Genomic DNA, 25,698 nt, shown 5'->3' with positions numbered 1-25,698 from the left:
TTTTAATATCTTTTGAAAACATTTACATAATTTAAAATTAAACATGAAATTTTTGTAGGGCCAGCCAGCATCTTTAAAATAAAATCAAGTTTAAAATAAACATGGGGGGGGGACAATTTGAATGAAAATAATATAAATTATTGGTAGTCTGATGTGTAGATTATCAGTATTTTAGGATTTAAGTGATTAAATGAAATACAGAATATATATGGCTCATTCCAGTGAAATCAACTATAAAAAAAATATTGTCACGTCACAGAGTGTTTTGAATATTTTTATTGTAGAAAACATTTTGATGATAAACAACTATAATAATATTTTCAGAATTTTGGAAACCAAACTGAGGTGAGGAAACCCTTTTTAACTTTGGATCAATTTATAAAAATGGCATAGCTAAAAATGGTGGCTCAAATGCTAAAAATGTATGCACATATTTTTTTACTTATTTATGAGCCAATTTACCATCCTAAGTAAAATAGTCTTTTCTTCCAGCCTAAGTAAAAAAAAATATTAATTTGATTTCCAAATCGAACAAAATAATATACAATTTCTAAATAAATAAAAACTAAAAAGCAATCACAGGAAGGGAAAAAAATAACTGAAGGAAACATTATTTCTTCTTTCTTATTTTCTCTGTTGTATGAGATTTTTTAAAACAAACCTTAGATAATTTTGTATAGCCGATTTCGAATCCGCAACCAGTTTCTTTCTTCAAACAACACTTTTTTTAAAATCATATTTTTAGTTAATTTTTTTACCAAAAAGTGGAAAGGTACGTAATACATAACATTTCAACAAACTTTTAAGAGAGTTATAGCACGTCACCAGGCATTTTAAAACATTATCGTGTATTAAAATTGTATAAGGAACTCATGCCTAAAATTGTCATCCTACACAGCCAGGGGCACTTCCTTATTATGCATATTACCCTTTATGCACATTATTATTATTACTATTAAGAACATAAACTATCATGTACTAAATACATTATTAACACACAAAGAAGCAGCTCAGAATAGGGAAGCGCCTCAAGCGATATATGACGACATTTTTAAGCATGGGTTTTTACGCAATTTTAATTTTTATGATGAGCTCTAACTCCCTTAGAAGTTTGTTGCAACATTTAAGTGACCCTTTGTAATATGTAATTTTAAAAAATTACGGCTATAGGAGCATATCAGATTTAAAATCCCCACACATGAATTAGGCAAGATCAAGATTTTGAATAAATGCAACAAAAAAATATATATATATTCCTCAGAATAATGAATTGCTTAAAAAATAAAAATAACTGCAGTTTCTTCCAAAATTTTAAATTAAATTTTTAATATTAATAAATAAAAAAATTATACAAATATCATTTAATGCTTTTTTTACAACAAAAAAGCCATCAACTCATAATTTAAATATTTTTATTAGAACAGGCAACTTGCTTTGACTAGGATTATAAACAAAAAGTTCAAATATAAAACTCCAGATAAACCTCTAGTCGGAAAATTTTCAAACAACAAGAAGTTATTACACAGATTCTTATAACCAATAATTAATAAAAAAAATTTGTGAAAAATGTAGAAATTAAGAAATAGTAAAGAAATGTAAAAATGTTTAAAAGATGCAACAAAAAAAATTCTAAGCTTTTGCAATTACCTTTTTTGGACATAATAGATAGGTGTGGTTTACTTCCACCAACAGATGCTGTCGAAGAATTACCAGATTCAGATATTGAATCCATAGATAAAGATCTTGATGAACTAGACCTATAAAATGGAGTTAAAGAAAATTTATAACATAACTAAGAACTGGCTAGATGGACTAATAAAAAATTAAAATTATTTCCTTTAAAGAAGAAAAACAAAATTAATATATAAATAAAAAAAATCAGAAGAACTTTATTTTTCTAAATCCATTATTTCTGAACCCAGCTCACTTAGCTCATTAAGCCCCCCTTCCCGCCTAAATTCACGCAACACATAACTTTTTGTTTGTTCATAGATAGATTATTATATCAAAATTAAAAGATCCAAAAACCTTTTATTGTTGCATAGATTTTATTCCCAATCAGCATTGGCCACTTTTTGATGGCTTTGTCCATGAATCCATTACATAGAGAAACTTTTGTCAAAAATCCTAAAGATTTGCATTTGTGTACAGGTATAAATGCTAATGGGTAGAGTAAGGTTAGAATAAAGAACGCTAACCTTGAATTTAGAAAATTCAATGTTCTAAAACTTTAACTTCATAAATAATTTAATTTTAATAAAATAAAAATCTTAAATATTTTTTTATATTTTATTATTTTAATTTATCATTTCCCTGCCAATCTTCCAATAATGCAAAATGGATTTCAAGTTTGATTTTAACAAGCAATTTAAGTTCGAATAATATTTTTTATGCACAATTAAAATTAATATTTTGAAGTTTTTCTTAATTTTTTTTATTTTGATTCCATCTTCATAATCATTTAATTTTTTTGTATGAATTTCGTAATTCAATATAATTTGTTAAATTTTCTATCCCGTGGAGAATAATTTATGAAAAATCCAATTTTTCTAAGATGACAACAACGGTTACGAATTTTAAAAGTTTAATGTAACAATTTGTTAGGCATTCCAGTGATTCATCGAGTTAAGATGTGAGCACTTCTTCTCTTGTGGCAGTGATGGAGTTGAAACTTTACATAAAAAGGAATTTTTAATGTGTTCCTAATAATGGTATTGAATAAATCCTTGCTGTTGATAGATCTTCCTTCCTGATTCTTATGAGTCATATTATTTTCAAGTTAATTTTGTTGTTAACAAATGAGTCAAAGAATATTGGCTGTAAAGGGAAAATGTTAAGAAAGCTGCCATATACTGAACAATAGTTTTATAAAAGTCACTGACCACAACCCCTTGCCGAATGCTGTTAAAGTAGAGGTGAAGAATATTATATCTAAAATTATAGAGCAAGAAGTGAAAACAAATGATAGACCTCAAAATATTGTGTGAGATGCAACTGTTTCGTACAGTAAAAATGCAACCAGGAAAATATTAAATTTAAACTGTCTGAAAGAAAAAATCTTTGCCGAGCAAGAAGAAAAACAAGTGGCGTTCCAATACCTCCATCATGAATGAGGGGGAAATTCTGAAAGCTTACAAATGGACATTGGCTGATAAAAAATTTCTTTCGCATGACAGTGGACCAACTGATGATCGGATACTATTTTTTTCCACAGAAAAAAAATTTAATTTTGTATCTCTAAGAAAGTATTGGTTTATAGAAAGTACCTTTAAAGCGTAACCTAATTTGCTTTTTCAAGTTTTTACAATTCACTGTATTGAAAAGAAGGAAACTATTATGTGTGTATTTGCTCAAATAAATAAAATTTATTAGATATTGAACAATTATGAGGCAATTTTAACCAAAATCATATTTTTTGGACACAACTTCTTGGAAAAATTCAATTTATTTTTGCTTTTAGGAGGCGGTAAAATTGCAAGTCAGTTCAAGTCATTTTAAAACATACCATCCAGAACGACGATAAAAGATGAATGCCATTACAACCCAACATGAAAAATTATTCCAAGTTTGTTCAAGTTGAATTAATTTTAAAATCAGGTAAAACTTATAATTAAAAAAAAAATACAAACTAGAAAACTTGCGAAGAACTAAACTTTTGTCTTTTCTTTAGTTTTAAAAAAAAAAACAGAAAGAATGAAACTATAGTACATAAAAACATGAACCATAGTATATCTCAAGTCACCAAAACAGGTGTTTTATGTATATAGGCTTTTAAAATGCATTCTCCAAGTCCACAATTTATATTTTACATTAAAGATATACACTAATACATAAAGTAGAAACAAAATAAAAATAGAGTGAATAGGCTTTTTACACAATAACATTGCAATAGATTTGCAGCTAGCATTTTAGGACATACAGAGAGTAAGATTTCTGTCACTCTAAGTTGAATAAATTAAAGAACCTTATGGAACATAATGGATGGAAGAAAATATGTAGAAAGAAGCCAAACTGTATGCTAAAAAGAAACTAAGAACTGTATATACCTCAGGTTTGCGTGATGTCTTCCTAAAATGAATCAATTAGAGATAAATTTAGCAACGAAAAATAGTTCTACGCAACATTTTTGCAGGTCTTCAAATGATTCCATTTTCTTATGAACCATTTTTTATTAATAATAAATGTATGAGCAGCAAAAAATGGCTGGTACTACGTTTACAATAAAAAAAATATTTTTAAATGAATGTCGATTTTTAACGCATACTGAACATTATCAAAATAAAAATCAAATATTGTATAATTACTTGGTTTTTCAGTCACACCAAACTTTATCATTATAGGAAATGGGTAGGAGTAAGGCAACTGATTAGACTTCAAATGAGTCATAAATATTATTGTAACTAGACTGAATAGCTTTTGATTTAATGATCAGATATTCATGTACTAGGACTCATTCTTAGTGGTTCAAGTGGGTATCCTCAAATATGCTAATGAATTAGTGCGAGTCGTGATAGAATTTCCGCCTTCTAATGAGGTGACCGGGTTCCTATCTCAGCAATGGCTGGTGGATACAAATACTGCATCCGGCTTGCACCGACCACAGTGCTGATGTTAAAATATCCTCAGTGGTAGACAGATCATGGGTTTTGCTGTCAGATTAACCGTGGGAGGCTTTCCTGTCCATGTAATGCAAATGCAAGTTAGTTCCATCAAAAAGTCCTCAACAAAGGCAAAATTCCTCCGAATACTTGAACCTAGAGTCCCCTTGTCTTCTGGATAAGGTTCAAAATTACAAGGATACGGAATTGAAAATTACTAATTGGAAACCCAAAACATTTTAAGTGAATTCAAAGATGTTTTACAAAATTTGTTTATTTAAACACAATTTCCTGCAAAAAATAACTTTTAGTAAACATTTACGATTTTTTATTATTTTATTTAATAGTGAAAAAAATTATAACATATACAATTTTTTTACATCATTTTAAAGATGGCAATTTTACAAGGCAAAATACAAAATTTGAGTGAAATCAGTCGAATGATGCCTGAGAAATTGAATTTTAAGAATGGCATTTTTAAAATTTAGATTGCTCAGAATTTATTCAACCGATTTTTTATTATTTTATTTAATAGTGAAAAAAATTGTAACATATACAATTCTTTACATCATTTTAAAGAAAGCAATTTTACAAGGCAAAATACAAAATTTGAGTGAAATCAGTCGGATGATGCCTGAGAAATTGAATTTTAAGAATGGCATTTTTAAAATTTAGATTGCTCAGAATTTATTCAACCGATTACGATCAAAGTTTGCATGTAAAATAGCATAATATATATAAAAAAATTATACCTTACAATTCAAACTTATCTCGACTATTATTAAATAAAATATTAAATATTTACTAAAAGTAATGTTTTTGCAATAAATTATCTTTTGTGTGCAAATTTTTTTAATTCGCTTATAAAGTTCTCGAGATGGTGAAGTATGCAAAAAATAAAATTAACATTAAGGGGTGAAACTTTGGAATTCTTTCCTTACCAAACTGTTGGGACCCTATTTCCAAGACGACGGCAACCCCTTATATTTTGAGGGTAAGAGATCCAAATCCGTCGAAAGAAAAAAAAAGGTTTGTTTATTCAAAGAAAGTACATTTTTGTGTTTGATTTCATAACTTAAAACATCCTCTGCATTATTTAAATAGCATATTAGAGAGCACCCCCTCGAACCATTAAAATTGAGTTATATGAAGATCATTAAAGCAAAAGTTATTCGGGGTGATCAGTTTCCTTTTTTTAGCATATTAGAATATTTTAACTTCAATAACGTAAAAACTTTGAAGCAGTTTAAATATTTAAAAAAAAAACTTGAAATATATAATATAATATCAAAAATTTAAAAATATAAGTTGCTCACAGAAACCATCAGAAGAAGAATGTGATAAGCCTTGTTTTTACCTTTCCAAATTTTTTTAAAATACTCATTGCCCAACACTTTATGAGTAAAAAATAATTTTAGTAAAAATGTAATGTTACAAAGATGTTATAAAAAGGCAGATAAAACAGTAATCCCTGACAAAGACAGAAGCAACAATTAAAGTAGTTATTCAAAATGAAGTGAAGAGCAACTTTAATACTGACAAAAGCAATATAGGAAGAAGGAAGATTTTGCCTTTAAAAAAAAACCAAAGAATTGTTTGGGAGAAAGGAATGGTTAGATTGAAGCAACTTGATGAGTGCGAACGAGTAGTGAAATTACCTGCTGATGGACCGTGACCTTGAATGACTTCGTGAATAACTTCCACTTCTTCCGTGTCTATTGTACAAAGGAATTCGTATTGTGATTAAGATCGAAACAAAAACCAGTTTTGTTGTCTTTCAACATAAATGAAAACAAAATAAAATGCAGAAGCTACAAAGAGAAACACTTGAAACAGTGTTAATTTTGTAAATTAAAGGGTGAAACAGGTTGAGAGCATGACTTACCTTCCACCAGGTTTTCTCCTTGTTAGAAGTCTACTGTCGCTTCTTTTTGGCGATGAGATTCCATCATGAGGAGATTTTCTCCGTGATAAAGGGGATGGACTGTAAGTAAAATAAAACATACCATTCAAATTTAATTAGGAAAAAATATTTTAACAGTTGAAAATAATTCAACCAATAGTTTTTCAAAGGAACCATTTTTTTTTACTTCCTCTACATTAACTTATGAAAAATTATATGAAAACTAATTTTTATTTGTCAGGGTGGATAGCCAAATCTTTCACTAAAAAATAAGCACCTTTTAAGTACTTTTTAAGCACTCAAAAAAGATTTTTAAGCACTATATACATTAAAAAAATTCAAAATTTTCAAAAATTCTACATGATCATGATGAAATAACTAGTTTCTGAGAAAGAACTCTTTTCTTGATCATATAATCCATTTAAAATTCTCAAGAGATTTTTCGGTTCGATATCAGAGGATGAAAAATGAAGTCTGAAATGTAAGCACTCTCACTAGAGCTAATTATGAGCTTCAGGAGTCAAATGGCATGATTGTGGCAATAAGATTGCAACTCGCACTGCATCCATTATTTCCCAGACAAATAGAAGCTGATATCTATTGTTTGAAGCTGGATGGGCTTCAAAACACTACCGGAGATAAAACCTTAGTTCTTCACAATGCCAAATTAGAGTCTTGACTACTGTGTCATAATTAATATAAAAATAATAACTGTTAACTAAAATAATGAAATATCATTCATATAATTGATCACAGGATAACATTGTGGAAGTAGAATACTTTTCTGTCTAAAGGGGACCCAGAACAAAGTAACCATTCTGTATTTTTGACAAATAGCAGCTGATGATCCTATGAAAAGCATATGTTTTAACACAAATATGTTAAATTTTAACAAATTATTTCTATCAATAGGATGGCAACACAGCAATTGCACTATTATGAAACATTTAATTCAAAGCTTATAAATTTAAATTCAGAATTTTAAAAATTGAGTATTAATACATTTTCTTAACTTTATTTTAAACTATAATACCTTCGTGAAGAGTCACACGAACTTCCAGAAGAACTTCTGGAATATGACACAGACGACCTGAAAGAGGAAAAAAAGTTTGGCATCAACTATAAAATTGAATGATTATAATTTTAAACACTACTTCTTTATAGGATATTAACACCAAATGTCCTTTTAAATTTGTGATAAGCACACAATTTATTGCTACATACAGTTATATAAGGGGAAGTATTTCTAATGCATTTAAAATTGACTCAAGTACTTCAGCCATAAAAAAAAATTTAACTTTATCAATGGCCAACATTATACAAATGGTAAAATTTGTTATGCAATAAAAATGGTTTTACATGTTGAGAATTTACATAAATGACACAGAAGCGAGAAACTAAAACAATATGAAAAGCAGCCGGTTTACCTGTCAGAATATGAGTAGCTTGATACAGTTGAATAACTGCCCGACCTGGAGCGAGATCTCCTTCCTTTCGGAGACTTTGATCTAAAATAAGAAGACATTTTATTAATACACCAAAAAGTGCAACAGATAATTGTAATTTAAAGTAAAAGATGTTCGTTAAAGCACAAAAAAACTTAAGGACTCCTTTCCAACAAAAAAGATAAATAAATTCCAACAGAAAACGAAAAAAAATTCAATTCCTCCATACTAACCAAAAGAGAATTATATAAATGCGATCTATAAATTTATACTAACTAGATTTTCGAATATTTTGTCTCATTTAATAAAGTAAAAAAGTTTCTATCAAACCTAATTTAAAGGTGATAAGTTCTCTTTACACAGTTCTAAAATAATAATTTCCAATATGTTTTAAAATTTATTAACAGTTTAAAAATTTAACAAATATAAATAGTTATTTAAATAAAGAAATGGGCATCTCATGTACGTTAGCATAGAGGAAGCTCTCTTAAGAAAAAGCCTTAACAGGAAAAACTTAAAAAAAAGTTTTATAAACAAGAACATCAGTTAACAAAGCAAATCTATTTATTTATATTGTAAACAAAATAGAACCAGATTAAATTCAAATTATTTGTAACTGATACTTCTAGATCAGGAAGAATTTTTAGTAATTAAAAAAAAACTTACAACAACACAGCTGGGCGATATACCAATCTATCATGAAATGTCCCTATTTTTTAATTATCATGATAATTACAATTAAAACTAGCCTCATGAAATATTGTGAATACAATAGATATCTATAATTATCAACAACAATAAATATTTAAGAAGAAATATAAAGATTTATGAAAAGAGAAGAAAAAAATTTTTCATTACCAATTACAAAACAAAGAAGGAAAGATAACTTACCTTCTGTAAGGATCATACCATTCCTCAGCACGTAGTCGGGGTAATGCTCCAAATCTATCATTGTCCCATTGGCGTCCACCCCTTTTTGACATCCTTAAACATTTGAAATGAATTATTCAAAATTGCAAATTCATAATATATTTTGTTATAAAAAATAATGAGGTAAAATTTGTGATCATTAAATTATGTATTTGAAAGGTTTGATTTGAGACTCAATTTTTGATAGAAGAGATGCTAAATACAAACAATACACAGTTGCCACAGCTTATTGACAATGTATTGACGCTATCATTAATTTAACTTAAAATGTCACATTCCTCACATATCTTTAAATGAATTATTAATATGACATTAATGCAGACTAATGATATTATCTGTTTAGAAATCAAAATTTTAAAACCAGAAATTTCTAACTATTCAGAAGTTTACAATATCTAGAAGCCATTTTTCAAGCCTGCACATTTAAAAATAGAAAGTAATGAAACAGGTTCCTTTTTTTTAAACTAACCTCAAATGACAGTTTTAACTTTAATTAACATAATACAAAACATAATCAAACATAAGTCAAAAGGGATCACTTTAACTTCAATTCTAACTGATTACAAAACATTATATGGTCTGAACAGTGTAATAAATAAAAACAGAAGGTTAAAAATTAGAACACATTGCAAACAATGATATTGTCTAAATTGAAGAGAAGACTTAATTATTACATTAAAATGGAAAACTCTTATCTTTATTTTTATTCATGTTTATAAACATACATCAGTCTCTACATGTAAAAAAGCAATTTAACACTAGAAAGATAAAAGGGCCTGTGTGTCTCTTTTTGTTTTTTGTTGTTCAGAAATTCCAAATATAATTAACTTAAACCAGAGAAATTATCTCTGGAGCTTCCTCATAGGAGCGTAAATATTGAAACTTATAACTAGAATCACAGCAGGGGCCAGAGTGACCTTATTCCTTTATGTAATTGCTATTTCATGATTTTATAATTTTAAATATTATTCCAGATATATCAGCTATAAATTTGTCAGTTTTATATAAGGAGCTGACTGAAAAGAACAAACTCAGTCACAGGAATTGTTGAAGGTGCAGGTCATGCTCCAGGTGAATCATCAAAAAATTATGTTAAAACAGTGACACCATAAGAGTATTGTGTAAATAGATAGACACTCCCTAAGAAAGAGAATTAACAACAAGGGAGCAAAAAGAAATATCTGCTATACTTATCAGAATTGTAGCGAATGTATTTTTTTAAAAAAAGGGAGTTATGTATTGATTGCTATGAAAACTGTTAAAGAAAGAAAGGAAGACAAGAAATCATGTTAGTATTATAAATTTTCAGTTTCATCAAGTGAAAAAGAGCATTTCAGTTTTTTATTTTTTTTTTTAAATAACTTAATATTATCATTTATAAAGAGTATGAATTTAATTTATTTGAACTACAAAGTATTAGTATAATTGAAAAAGTTATCTTTCATTTAATCATACATTTTTGTTAATCAAGTAAAAAAAAAAATCCCTTGTAATTCTAATGATTGATAATTCTACTATCAATCATTACTTTTAATAAATCACTTTTTTTAACCATATATTTAAATTTTAAATACATATTTTAGATTTACACTAAAAAAAAATCTAAGAAGGGCTGACAGTCTTTCTAGGTATACAACAATTTTCACTCTCTCTAGAGCTAAAATGCACTAGAAATTTCACTTACTTTTCTCCTCGATCTGGATAGTTGTCTCGTCTGTTACTTGGGGGTGAACCCTTTTCACGTTCCTTAATGAAATAACACACATTAACATAGATACTTAAAAATAAATTACAAAATGCAATGCAATGCAATTTATAAACAGATTCTACTTCAAACTTTGATTTAAATCAGAGATGAGGAACAAATGGCTCATATGCCACAAGTTTGCATGTGACAGGTGTTTTGGTGGCAGATGAAAAGAAACTAACTACTTTTACTACTAAATTACTTTTAATTATTGGCACACACTAGAAACGTTATGAAAAAAAAAGCAGCTTGAATTTTTCTGAGGAAGTATGTGAGTGTGACGAGTTGTAAACAAACAATTTAAATTAAACTGAAAGTTTTACAAATTTTTTAATATCAAATTTGCATTATTTTGGAGCCCCCATATGTTAGCAGGCAGGTGTGTTACTGCTCCATTAAAGGTGGGCGTAAAAAAATTACCAAATCACAGTGAGTGAATTCACGATAACAAAGCCAACCCTTCACCTCAACAGTCAGTATAAATAATACCACGGACAATGGCACTTAACCTTAAAAATATCAGAGCTGTGTATACCAGACAAATGCATAACGGGCAGGGGCACTGGACCTTAAAAAAACATCACAAGAGTATACCGGGTAACCTTAAAAAAAATATCAATGTAGGGTAGACTGGGCATAATTACTCATACCCCTTGATTAATCAGATTATTAAAAATAATTAACCACAACTATTATTGAATAACTTGTTTGTTTTGTTTGATTTGATGGGGAAAAAAACCCCCAACAATCCACTTTCACAGAAGAGTATTGCAGGTGTTTTCATCATCAATGAATTTTACATCTTTGGATTTAAAAACCTCTTTCTGATAGCGTTCATTCCATTGTTAGAAAAAAAATTTATTATGAGAATTTATAGTAGATACATATTGTACATTGCACTTGTAAATAATTGATAGTCCACTGATGTATCAAAACAATAATTACTTTATTTTAGTAGCAATAGCCATTACATAATAGAATGAAAGAACTAGTAAGGATCAGGTGTCTGTAATAGAGATTAAGGGATACATCTTCAAATATGATGTAATTTATTTTTATAACAGTAGGGAAAAAAACTCCCTAGTCCTAACGCCAAGAATTTAAAATCAAAAAGAATTGTTCCCAATGGACAGTTAAGAGCGCAAGAAGAGATCTATAGTTGGCAATTTATTTAAAGATAAAAAAAAACGAAATCAAAGCAAATAATATTAAATTTGAAATAATTTGGCTATAGCTTAATCACTAAAAACATCATTAGAATTAATATAACTCAGTAACTGAAACGCTTTTGCGGTAAGAGAAATAAAGTAGCTTAAAGAATAAAGATTTCAAAATAGATTTTAATGATCAATAACGAGCAACAGAGAATAAATGAGCTTTACATTTGCATTTAATTACAAAGTTAGCCATTACATTGATTGTTAAGAAGAGAATAAAATATTTACATTTGCTTTTTATGAAATGCAATAAAAATTAAATAATTGCTTTAATTTAATTAAAATTAGATTAAGAATGATATATGAAATTAAAGAAATTTTCAAAGCTAGGAAATCTGTAATGCCTATTATGTCATCAAACTCCGTGTTTTAGATTTAAGTGAATATTGTTAAACTAATTAAAGACAAATTATGATCCAAACATAATTTACATGGCTATTAAAATTCAGCAACACAGTCACACTAAGTGGGATTTGAAAGCATTTAAAAGAAGGCACAATTTTTTAAGCAAACAAATAAAATTAGCTAACAATACTATAGTTTAATACAACCAAGTGTCCCAACTATAAGAAATTAAAAACAGCTAACAGTATTTGCCTTATTTAATTTCCGAGCATAAAAAATGCCCACATAAAGATACTTCACTTTATCTCACTTTAAGCTGAAATATTTTTTTTAAATTTTGTATTTATTTATTTCTATTTGATGTGATATAATTCAATAGCTTGAAATCAAAAGTCTTGTACTAGAAGTTTTTTTTATTTTGCAGGAAATAATTTACAATATGTAAACAAGAAAGAACATCAATGCAATGAAATTACAATATAAAACATCTATTAATCTAGCACAAAGCTTAATTATAATAATCTTCATACATTTTAAAACTTTAAATTTTCTTACTCTATATGGAACATCTAAGAAATCTCTATTAGTGTAGCGTATCTCAAAATTGTCAAAACTATGCCTTTTCCAATTGGGTGGTTCAGCATCATATCTGAAAAAATATATTATTTAGTATCATCTAATATAAATATAATCCATTTTTGAGAACACAACATGTTATTGCTTTGTACTTTAGTAGTTAGTAGAAAGCCCAATCCATGCTTACAAACAGATTCCACCACAAGAAGGTTTGAATTGGACTTTAAGGTCTTATTCTTTAATGTTTTAGGAAGTATGGTAGTGCAAGGAACTTATTCTTGTCGACATATCAGAAAGTAATGCAGCCTACCATATTATTACACAAACACAAGTGTAAATGTTTAAGTGTATATATTAATTTAATTTAGAAATAATTAACAAAAAAAGGTATATTTTAATGGCCAAAATGAAACAGAAGTCCAACACAGAGTTTTGACAAAACTTTAAGAAGCAGTCACTCTTTATTTAGCAGAAAAACATTACTACCTTTTTTTCACTCAAAATAATATAAACACTTAAAAACCATCTGCAATGCGACTTTTAATTTTACTTTTATTTCACCCTTTTTGTACCTGTTATAGGTCAAGTTCCATCCACTGATTTGCACTGTGTTTTTAATGCTAAGAAAGTTTTTCAACAGGAAGCTATTTATTGGTTATTTATAGAGGGTTGCCTGACCACTCCTAAAGAATGTTTTAACATCTGATAGATAGATAACATCTGAGAAAATTTTACCCTCAAAAACTGATTGTAGAAAAGGGGATTGCTTTTTGCAGGAGCTCTTTAATGGTTTTATTATATTAAAAGCGTAAGGATCAGCAAAAACATTTCAACACGGAAGAAAGACTTGTTAAATGTTGGTTATAACAAATGTAGAAGTTTAGGAGGCTATTTGAAGGGGAAAAAAATATATTTGAAACACAATCTTCAGGTTATTGGATGTAGGAAGATGAGTACGAAGGCTTGCAAAATAATAGAGATATTTACTTAAAGAATTCCTCAATAAATGGTTCTAATTAAATATAAATCTCTTCTTTGATATAATCTATCTAATTTTCTATTAAACAATAAGCAATAGAGAAAAACTAATGATGATCACACAATTGTACCTACTTTTATAAAAACCCTCCAAATTTAAAGTATAATAAAGAATATAGATTGTAACATAGATAAATAATAAAATTAAAGTTTGTGATACCAATTATAAAAAAATAGTTACCAACAAAAATAATAAAATGATCATTAATAGTAGAAATATTAAAATGACAGATAAAAATATCTATCATTTCTTTTCATTATTTCCAAAATTTACTATCATTATATGATAAATAATCAGAAAAATATTTTAAGATTTAACAACTACTAGCTTCATAAGTTTCAGTTTAAAAGATTTAAATAACAATTATAAAACAAATTCTGTATAAAATAGTAGGAGGAAAAAAAGCTAACCAAATCTCAATTACTTCTCAAATGTATATATACCTTTAAAACTTCTCTATTTAAATTATTAAAATACAGAAAAGCTAATAAAGTTTTCTTATTTGCATATGTTTGAACAAAGAGAAATAATAATAAAGAAAAACAGCATACTTGTAGAAATTTTGCCTATCTCCTTTTTTCTTTTCATTTTCTTTATCATTTTCAGGCAGATCCTGAGATAAGCTTAAGTTCAGTCGCTTTTCTTCAAAATCAGGAGAGCTACCTTTTCTAATATGTGCTTTCTTCACCAACTAAATATTTAAAAAAAAACATACATACAAGTAAATTATTAACTCACATTAGCAATTAATAGTTAAATGAATAATAATGATAATAATATAATTAATAGTTGAACAGTTGTAGGAGAATTAACAGTTACTAAATAAATAACTCACAAAATTCCTAATTGCATGAAAATATTGCATTTAACATACTTTTTTTGCATTGAGTAGACCTCTCTCCCAAGCACTTTCAAGTGGACTTGGTTGTGGCACTGGTGGGGGCACAAAAGGGGGTACAAAAAAATCTTGACGCTAAAATATAAACGGGAAAATTAATTCCAATTAAATAAATAATTTAGATACAAAGGTTATGCAATAAAATAAATTAAAAAATTTTTGCAATACCTTCTATATGAATTTTTTAAATTTATTTTTGGGATTTGGATTAGACATGAGCGACATTTTTTTAATTTATACAACACATTTAGCAAAAACACACACTTTTTAAGACCCTTCTAGGTCTTAAAATATTAGTATAGTTTGATTAGAAGAAATCTAACATCATTTGAGAGTTTGTAAAAGCTTTTGTAACTTTCTCCAAAACATCAAGCGTCTAAGATAAATTGGAATAAATTTTGAATAAAATGATCAAATTATAGTTACAGAAGAAAAAATTCCTACAATAAACGAAAGAAATGAGCGGTCTCACACAGCTTTTTCTATACCAAATTGCAATATCAACTTTATTTATTTATTTTTTCAACCACAAATACTATCCCTTGGGAAACATTTAATCAATCAATAATTCAGAGAGTTGCCAAATTAATAAAAAGGTTAGAGAAAAAAAATAGCATTGCCTTATTACAAAGGAAAAACCTTTTCATAATTTAAATAAAAACAAAGAAATAGCATTAAACTCCAGGAAAATAATCCCGAAATACTTTATTTGTATATAGATATACATATGTATATGTTGGAAATTCCAATTAAAATCATTAATCTATCACTTAATTTCATCTAGTGAGCGCGTGATAATCACGTGCTCACGGCTAATCCGACTCCTCCCACACACACTGACACTCTGGTTCAAGAGAGAACTGTTTTAGAACTGCGATGCGAAGCATGTTTTTTTTTGTTGTGTGTGTCCGTAAATATTTTGTGTCCATATGTTTGTGATTGTGAATAAAATTTAATATTGAATGTTTCACTCTAAACTGCCATTATTTAGAAGTCTATGGATTAATACGAAGTGTTCCCGGCCTTTTGGTGGAGGTAAGCTATCTCCTTTATATCTTTTGGTAATACCCCAAAGTATACAAGCTGTGCAATACATGAATACATGTACATATGCTTGAAACAATAAGAGTTCCCTGCAGCAAGTCGCAATAAAAGTTATCTATGCAGTTAGTAAAATTTATTTCATAACATAAACATGTAAATATAGTTTGATATTTAATTTAAGGTTTTCTACTTTTGCAATTTTTGTTAGAATTTTTTATTTACTTTTTAATATTTTTTTTGAAAAAAAAAGTAATAATTACCTAGAGAGAATTCTTTATTTTTGACGATACCCACAGAATGGTTAATATCAAAAATTTATTGCAGAACAATTTTGCTCCTGAATATAGGATGTAGCATGTAAAATTATATTGATAATGAAGGTTTTTTAACCTGCTAATAAGGATGGGGGGGGGAGAAACAAAAGCATAGATAAGAATGAAAGAAAACTTTTAAATTTTAGAATTGCATAAGTTAAATTAATTGCATAAAATTATTTTCTATTTTACTACCAATAAATAAATCTTTCAATTACATCTTTTTAATTTTATGTTTTTTTAAATACAAGGGCTTTAACACTTTCATCACAGCTATGATGCAAATAAGTCCCACCCTTTTATTTTACTTTGAAAGGTAATAATCAATTACAATAAATCTCAATATTCACTAACAAAACAATAGTAAACAGCCCAACAGCCGATATTTTTTAAGACGAGTCATTTCGTCCATCCTGACAAAAGAGTTAAAAACTTAAAAAATATATACTTAATGTATTTAAAAAAATCAGAAAAGGCTTGTTCTGGAAAAAGTAATTTAGGAACAGTGCCTTTCAATGAGTACAAGTTGAGTTTCATTTACTCTTTGTTTAATATCAAACTGACAATTAGATATTTGGTTTTCCAAAAGTTTGACTCAACTAAATCAAAAAAATTCAATTCAACATGATTTTTTCCAGCCCTGGTTACTATGACCCACTGTAAATTTCCCAATGCAACCCTAATTAAATTTCCTATAAACCTTGTTAAGTTTTTTTTATTGTGTGATAATTCAAAATTACACTTACTCCTCCAGATCTTGGATTAACCATGGCAGGATCACTTGCTGGGGGCCATGGTCCACCATTATTAGGATACCTATCATTATTATTCTGAAACATGTTGTAGTTTCCACGACCATAATTATTATTTAAATGCAAAAAACGACAAACTTGACCAAATGTGCATTTCCCCCGGTTGAAAAACCGGCACACTTGTCTGGTAGGGGTTTTAGCAGCTGGTCCAGATTCTTCCAGTTCCCCTTCTTCAAGTTCATCATCCTTTAAATGAGAGAAATAAAGCATTAAAAAATGAATTTTAAAATCTTCAGAACTGCTATGTATGACAATATTAACTCTTTTAAGGTTTTTAAATACGTACATGGCCTAAGTAAGAATGAAGCATAATGATGAATGAAGTGTAAAACTACAGTTCAGCTATTACAAGAATCTAAAAACACTTGACTTGCTGGTGGTTACAAGGAAAAGACAATTTGAAAAAGATTATGCGTTTAGTCATTTTACTTTAGAATAAGTTGGGAAAGTCTTGTCGTTTTAATAAAAATCTCCAATTATGTTTTATTCTTGTTTCCAAAGCGGACTTTCTGTCTAGAATGAAAAGGGAGGAAGAGAAACTAGACAGTACCAAAATGGCAAAAAAAGAAAACATTTATATGAATTTCAAATTTGAAAAAACCTTTAAATCAAGAAAATCTATATTTGAATGAGACTTAGAAGGAGGATACTAAAATCATTATTTTTCTATTAAATTTATAATTTTTATCCCTGCTAAAAAGTTATAGTTTTCAACCATAAATACTTGTAGAAGAAAATACCGCTATTCTTCCCAATATACTTGTATAAAAAAAAGAAGAAATTGTGCTAATAATATAATCATTTGATTAGGAAGAAACATCTTAACAAAATAAACTAAAAAACAACAAAAATTAGTCGTATTTAGAACAATGTATTTCACAAATAATGTACTAAACAATTGTAAATTTCCCCACAGTCTTCTCAAGAGTAGTTGTTTCAGAGTATAATAAATTTCCCTTTTTGTCAAAAACACACTATTTTGGAAAAATTTAAGGTTAAAAACATTATTAGAATTAAATGTTGTGAGAATAATTTTATTAATTTAAATAAAAGTAGCTTAATAACAAAAACTAAAGACTAGCTTAAGATGGCCCCAAAAAGCATGATTTTCAAAAATATATAAAGAAAAGACCCGTACAATATTCTGCTTTTAACTAAAACAATCAATACTTGACCTTCATTTAATTAGTTGACATATCTTTCCTAAATTGAATAAGTGGAATTTAATGGCTGTTTAGATATTTATTATTTAATACAATTTCCCATTACTATTACTCTTTCAAAAATTACCACTGAATGTATTATGTTGGGGTATTAAAAGGTACTGTTGAACCATACAAGTTGTTAAGTATGAGTATTTAAAAATTTTTAGGAAATTCTCTCTCTGTTTTCCTCATATTATTAAACAACAATACTAAACATAAACAAGGGGGAGAAACCAAACAAAGACATGCCAAACAGCAACATCAAACACTCAAATATTTAATATTTTGATCAAACACTCAAATATTTAAAATACATTTAATATAAATGATCTGATTTAAATAATAATATTATTTAAAATTGTACATGCTAAAAAGAATGTACATGATACAGTGAAAAATAAATTTATAATTTTTTAACAAATGAAAATTTAGATTGATACGTACCCCTTCAGTAAGTTCACCATCTTCTCCTTCTTCTAATTCACCCTAAAATATTGAAATATCAACATTAATAAAAAAAAGCATATTAACAAAGGTAAAAACAACTAAATTAATAAAGGAAAAATATGCAATATTCATTATATTCTAACAAAAAGTAAATATTACCTTTTCCTCATCTGGCAGTTTCTCACCAGGTATTTCCCCATCTTCTTTATCAGAAGCTTGTTCCTATATAGCAAATATAATATTTATCATGAGATGAATGAAAATTTGGCGGCAAACAAGATAAGCATTATTCTTAAGCATTAAATTCAGACTTTTTATGAAAAGATCAGATTAAAAACATTTTTAATTTTAGATTAAAACTGATATGAACATGCTACAGGAAAAGGTGTGTAAAGAAAATTAAATTCCAATAAGATTTTGACTACCTAAGAATTAGGAAGCCATTATATATTGTATCTACAAAGGGCAAACCTTATTAGCAAACTTTCTTACATCTTACATAATCACAGTAAAAATTAAATGCAAATAGCGGAACTTAAAGTATAACAATGTAACAAATTAAAAGAGTAACGCCCACTTTTTTATATAAAAAAATAATAATAATAGCAATAATTAGTGACCAATGATCATTTTACTAACAGAAAACCGACAGCAAAGAAAGTGCATAAAAGGGGGAAGAAACATTTTCCAACATAATAACATCTGAAGAAATATAACTTTTGAGTAAAATAACACTAAAATATGAAATGGAGTTACAATTTACCATAAATAAAGAGATCTGCAGTGTTTGTTCATAAAATTAACCCATGATTCTGAGCCTCATTTTATTTTTGTAAAATGTTTTTAAAAATCAAACTGTGAGATTCAATGATTATAGTTAAATGAAAGGATAAAATATGTACATTAAATATGATATTAAAACAAACATTATTGAAACAGTGCTTTATTTTAATGCCAGTTAAAACAAGCCTTAAATAAAAAATGATACATATATAGAGCTTTAAGAATAAAAAATCTATCTTAAAAAATATCTGAAATTAATCATTATAACTACTAAAAACTTCTTTCAGTTATTTATTATTAAAAAAAATATCTAAAACTACAACAAATAAAGAATTGTTTATTTTGATTGCTTTTATCTGAAAGTAACTCAATTCTTTTTTTTTTTTTACAATAACATTCATGTTGCATAAATTGTACTTTGTTAACGCATAAACATTTAATTTTATGCATTAAGTTGAGCATCAGAAAAATATTGTCATATTTTTATTAAAAAAAAAAATTTAAAAAAAAAAAAAATGTCATGAGAACACACATTTCATAATTAGTGATTATCAATCAGCGCTCTTGTCCATTCTAACTTTAGCAGATGGATTTTATTGATTTTCCCAAACTTTAGTAACTAGTGGCACAAATTTTACTTTAAATTTTTGATTATACTCAATTTTTGTACATAAAAGGATTACAAAACATTACTGTTCAAATTAAAAAGAATATATGCGTCGCTTAACACATTTTTGAAAGGAAAAAAAAATGTGAGTTCCAGTTAACTCAAAACATAAATTTCTATTGAATTTCCTAACATTTCTCAAATTTTTCCAAATACATAAAACTCCCCCAATTTTTCTCAATTCCGTGACTACCTTCAAAAAATAAATAAAACGTTACTAAGTGGGAATAGGAAAACGTCAACAAGTAAGCAAAGGGCTAAAAATTAGCACAATAAGCAGTAATTCAGTAATAAATAAATGTTCTCTTTATTAAAAAAAAAAAGCTTTTAAATTGCTTAAACTAATATTAAAAAGGAAAATATAACAAAAACAAGTTTATTTCAATAAACTATAAAAATTTAATAAGTTTATTTCAATAAAAAATTGAGAGCAAAACATTTATACATATAAAGCTGTAATAGATCTTTCAGATAAAAACATAAATATACATTGAAATAATATATAAAATAACATTTGAAAATCTATGATTCAATAATCATTTTCATTCCAAGAAAGAGCAAACAAATAGAAACCTCACTTGCATGAACCGAGAGAAACTAAAAAATTTAACAACAGCTAGGAAAAATAATTGTTAAATAACTAATTTTGAAAAAGAAAAACAAATTGCATAATAATAACATAATTTATGAAAATTCTTCTTGAATAAAATATTTATTTATAATTAGCTTTGATACATAGACTAATAATTTATATAAAACAATGTTGTAAAGAAACAAAAGAAAATAGCAGTACAAACTAACCCCTTCAAAATCCAACTCAACATCAAAATTTTTTCCATCTGTGCTTTCATTAGTGATCTCAAATTCTTTTACTTTGCTTTCTATTTCTTCAGTTTCATTCTTAATTTCATCATTAGAACCTACAAGAAAGTACAATGTTTACCATTCTAAAGTAAAATTTTTACCATTAATCTAACCATTTTATCTTTGAAACTACTAAAAGACCTAAGTTTTTTTTCTTCTTTTCTTTTTTGCCACTGATTTTTTAATTGGTGTCGTAAGAGTTAAAACTTAATAACAATGGAAATAGCTAGAGAAATGTGAAGGTACAAGGTCTGTTGAACATAGAAGATAAGACAGGGGATTAGGAGGAGAGGAAATTAAATGTTAAAATTTTTTATTGAGTTATCAAACACAGTTAAGTCCATGCATTTATCTAATGCATGCAGGCCTGTTTAGATGTCAGGCAACTGGTTTATCACTGAGATGCTCAGATCCCTTCAATATTGCAAATAATGTGTTTCTTTTTTTCATAGGAATGGTGAATTAGAATTCTAAGTATACAAATATAAGCCTAAACTCAATTTACATATCAATTTTAATTGTTGTTGTTCATTCATGTCGCACTAGAGCTGCACAATGGGCTATTGGCGACGGTCTGGGAAACATCCCTGAGGATGATCCGAAGACATGCCATCACAATTTTGATCTTCGGCGGAGGAGATGGCACCCCCGCTTCGGTAGCCCGACGACCTGCACGCGAAGTCGAGCACTTTACGGTAGAACAGTGTAACGAGGACCAATACCGCACACCCTTGGTCCCTACGCAGGCTGATCCAAGTGGTCACCCACCCGCACACTAAACGCAGTCAGTGATGCTTGACTTCGGTGATCTGCTGGGAACCGTGTCTTAACGATCAGTACACTGCGGGACAACTTCTCTTGATGATTAACCATCATAGTATTACAGTAGCATTACCTACGTAAATGATCGAAGTTTGCTGCCAGAATTTGCTTTGAAGTTTTAATATGTGATAAATGTTGTACACAGACATGTAGTACAATAGGTACAAAATTGTGTGCAGTGCAACCCAAGGCAGTTCTATGCCTACAGTGTACAAAAAAGTAGGTGTAGCATTGGTTTTAAACTGCTTTTTTTGTACAGTGTACAAAAAAGCAGTTCAAAACCAATCTCAGGATTTTTTAATTATGCTCTGTAGATGCCAATGACTGAATTTTTTTGAAAATCTGATATTTGTGTTGCGAAGTTTATACCCAAACAGATTAAAAAAAAATTCAATTCAAATTTAGCGTTCAGTAGAATGATAAATTCTATAGCTTTGAATGTATAGAAAACATGCATTATATGTATTTATGTAGCATAAATAGTAATTAATCAAACATTATCCCATTAATATTTTATATAAATCATTGGCTTGGATAAAAGCAGATTATGAACTATTATTAATTTAGTAAATAATAAAATGTTAAACTCACATGATACTTCTGGACTCTCGGGACTTTCAAAAACATCTTCTACATCCTCTTTTGTTTCTTCTTCCTTCAACTGCCCTTCTTCCTCATCTAATGTCACAGAGACTTCAGACATATCTTATTGAATATAAAGATAATGAGAAACACAAGTCAAATCTTTCAGTGGAACTAGAAAAAGAAAAGTCTTTAACCCATTGTCGTTATTTTTATACAAAAATTTTATTTTCTCCTTTTTTGCAAGCAAAATTATGATAAAAATCCTTAAATATCAAATCTATATATAGCATTGTTTAATCATTTAATAGTAATAAGCATATAAGTAATTAAAATTATCCTTTTTCTTTTTTCCTAATGCAGCATTAGAGATAACTGAATAATAATCAGGGGTCCCAAAAAACAGTCCATTTTTATTAAAAAGACAAGCTTTCATTTAAAATAGCTTGTTTTTAAGGGCTTTTATAAATATATATATATATATTATTATTAAAATATAACAAACATGCATTAAAATTTATTTTATTGGTGACGATGCAATAAAAATAATGTAAGTAAAATAAGTCATGATATTATGTATCAGGTGCCTAATATTGCAGCAAAATGGAAAATTTTATAAGTTTTATAGCTGAAGTGATGAAAACAATCAATACTATAATAATGATAGTATGAAAAGATAGTTTCATGGCTTTAAAATGCAGAAGTTTGACATATTAATTTCTTTAAATAAAATTGGAACACAGAAATGTAGTGAATAATTTAAAATTTTATTTATAAACATCATCTATTACTACAAAAAAAAATTTAGTTTTGAATTGTTGTAAATATAACAAAAATTATAATACCCTTTAAAAATTATAACAATATACCTTTCAAAAATTATAACAAAAACAGAAAAAGATTAACATAAAATTTCAATAGTGTTTATGCCATGTAGTTTGGATATAAATAAAACTAAATCCTCTGTTTATTTGATAATTTAATAAAGCATTAGTATTTTTTATTTTTTTTTTTGTATATATATTACATACTCTCAGTTTTTAAGAAAAGTTTTAAAAAAAGGTAGAATTAAGTCAAACAAAGAAAGTTGTATTTTTTTTTTTTTTTTTTGTAACATCAATAAAACTATATTTGCACTACTTTGAATTTTTAATTTTTTTCTTTTTTAAATAATAGTTCTAATGAAAGCCGACTTTTTTAGGCCAGACAAAAATCCAACAACCCTAACATTATGGAAAATAAAGAGTCCCTTCATGCAGGTTTTTTTTTTCTGTAAAAATTCAATGTTTTTATACATTTACAACATTTTTATAATGACATAGTTCACCTCATACAAAAATTCACTAATTTAGTTAAAAATTCAGGCTACAACTTATTTGTCTTATCCAATAAGTAAACCATAATTTTTAAAATGTGGTTTTTCTTTTGGGTGCTACTGGTCGATAGTTTAAAAAGATTACACAGGATGAGACTTTGCTTTAGTCCCGAACATGAACAAACAGCATATTTAACATGAAAATACTGGCCTCATACATTGAAAAAGGTGGTCTATTAAATGTTATTATAATTACTTATAAGTAATTATATTAACATTACCTAATATAGTATTGTAAAACCTCGCTGTAAAAAACCCAGTTTTACTGAAAGTTGTGCACTTACCAATAGATCAGAATAATTATAAATATTAAACACCCATATTATACAGACACGATGAGATAAAAGAGTATTTATATGATGTGAAAGAAATGATAACTTAACTGAAGATCAGAAAAATCACTATTTAAATATGCTTAGCTCAATGCATGAATAAAGATAAATTTTAATTGCCTGTTAACATACATAAATAATTCATTCAAAATTATTTGATTGTCCAGTCCAAATATTATGCACCAGTCAGGGGTCTATCTAGGTTTTACTGAGAGGTACCTATTTTGTGAAAATTTAGACGTAATTTGCGAAAAATTAAAAATTAGATTAAAAGATCAACACAAAAATACGGTAAAAATAAGAATTTATCGTTTCTTAAGGGATACAAAAATAAAATTTTAAGAAAAAGTATTTCGTAAAACTACCGTTTTTCCTAAAGTTGAATTTCGGAAGGTACTGCTAAACGGTAGTAAATTTGGCCAGGACAGACCCCTGCCAGTGGTCGTCAAAGCTTGATAACTATTTTAATACAAGAATTTATAAAAAAAAAAAGAAATTCATAATCAAGTATAAAGCACAGCATAACATTTGAACCTAATTTCTAATATGAGACATATTTAAATATTCATAAAATCAAAGAAATACAAAGTATAATTAATTATATTAGTTAAATGCATATGCATTTCTAATATTCCAACAACATGTTTAACAAACAAATCTATTTTAACAATTATATGAAATTATTTATAACAATCATTCGTTCTTACACGTTAAATTTGCACGCAATGGATTTTAAAATCAAAATATTAGAACATAGGGTGCCAATACATAAAAATTTTTAAAAAATCAATACTCATACCAATCATGAGGTATAAAGTAGGTGTTTATCAACTCAAATTTAGAGCATACTGAAAGAGTAAGTTTTAAATATATACAGTCGATATAAAGCAACTGATGATTTTCCGCTAAAAATTACTTAAACACAATAAAAAGAAACCGATATTCAAGATTTAAGTATTTTAACAGATCACACGCACTTAACAAAAACAAAACGTCAAGTATATTTCACACTGAAAGTAAGTTTATAAGCATATCATAATGCCAAACAATCATAATCAATTCACCTCCTATAAGAAACGACTAGGCTGTTTCAAAGCAAAATTATTAACAGTCACCATGAAATAAAACCTTTTGAGTAAATACGAACAGTTCGATTACTTTTTTGCAAAAATGGGCACTTGAATAAAGTTAAAACGCAGATTTTCTAACAAAATAATATTGATTATTAACTTGCATAGGTCGGAAAATGCAAGAAAACACAAAAAGCTGGGCATTGACAACGGTTGCAGTTTAAATACAATATTTACACTAAAAAAAAAATCAAAAATTATTCAGTTTAAGGACTATTAGCGCTGCAAAGAAGTAATTTGAAGAGGCTTATGAAAATCTGTGCTTTAACCAATCATATTCACGTTCGATTGTAACATTTTTTTTACATGTAGTACCCCTCCACATTCCTAACCAGCCCTTAATACAACTGCTTTTATGATATTTTGTGTGCACTCATTGCTTCGTTCAGCCGTTATTTCATTAATTACTTTATTATTGGAAAGTGCTTTGACTTCGCTAAGCAGATGGTCAGACTACCAAAGCGGGGGAACCATTCCCGGAGGATGAAAATCGTAATGGCATGTTACAAGACCATTCTTATTAAATGCGGTTCATGCACATCAGGGCCGGATTTAAGCTCGGTGGGGCCCTAAGCTACTGAAAATGATGGGGAACTTATGAGTTCAATTCCATTTCTATACAC

General features: G+C 27.8%; 1 protein-coding gene across 8 annotated transcripts in view; it reads right to left on the bottom strand.

Moving 5' to 3' along the window:
- Positions 1-25,255, bottom strand: part of LOC107443775 (zinc finger CCCH domain-containing protein 18) — a 33,163-nt gene extending 7,908 nt beyond the window's left edge. The window contains exons 1-16 of one of the 8 annotated variants that reach the window (XM_016057743.3): positions 25,010-25,255; positions 22,248-22,412; positions 20,772-20,890; positions 18,680-18,742; positions 18,518-18,559; positions 16,803-17,054; positions 14,675-14,773; positions 14,352-14,491; positions 12,741-12,834; positions 10,561-10,622; positions 8,838-8,930; positions 7,929-8,009; positions 7,535-7,591; positions 6,484-6,582; positions 6,257-6,313; positions 1,648-1,757 (exon numbers count right to left, since the gene is read on the bottom strand). In XM_016057743.3, the coding sequence (XP_015913229.1) occupies positions 1,648-1,757; positions 6,257-6,313; positions 6,484-6,582; positions 7,535-7,591; positions 7,929-8,009; positions 8,838-8,930; positions 10,561-10,622; positions 12,741-12,834; positions 14,352-14,491; positions 14,675-14,773; positions 16,803-17,054; positions 18,518-18,559; positions 18,680-18,742; positions 20,772-20,890; positions 22,248-22,359 (1,480 nt within the window). In that variant the 5' untranslated portion in view covers positions 22,360-22,412; positions 25,010-25,255. Of the gene's footprint in view, positions 1-1,647; positions 1,758-6,256; positions 6,314-6,483; positions 6,583-7,534; positions 7,592-7,928; positions 8,010-8,837; positions 8,931-10,560; positions 10,623-12,740; positions 12,835-14,351; positions 14,492-14,674; positions 14,774-16,802; positions 17,055-18,517; positions 18,560-18,679; positions 18,743-20,771; positions 20,891-22,247; positions 22,413-24,310; positions 24,374-24,744 lie in introns of those variants that run through there. The other 7 variants (XM_016057745.3, XM_016057744.3, XM_071186678.1 and 4 more) reach the window with 7 other exon arrangements.
- Between the last annotated feature and the right edge of the window lie 443 nt (positions 25,256-25,698).

Source organism: Parasteatoda tepidariorum, chromosome 10 (genome assembly GCF_043381705.1).
Source record: "Parasteatoda tepidariorum isolate YZ-2023 chromosome 10, CAS_Ptep_4.0, whole genome shotgun sequence".
NCBI lineage: Eukaryota > Metazoa > Arthropoda > Arachnida > Araneae > Theridiidae > Parasteatoda > Parasteatoda tepidariorum.
This window is presented reverse-complemented; position numbering and strand designations above follow the sequence as displayed.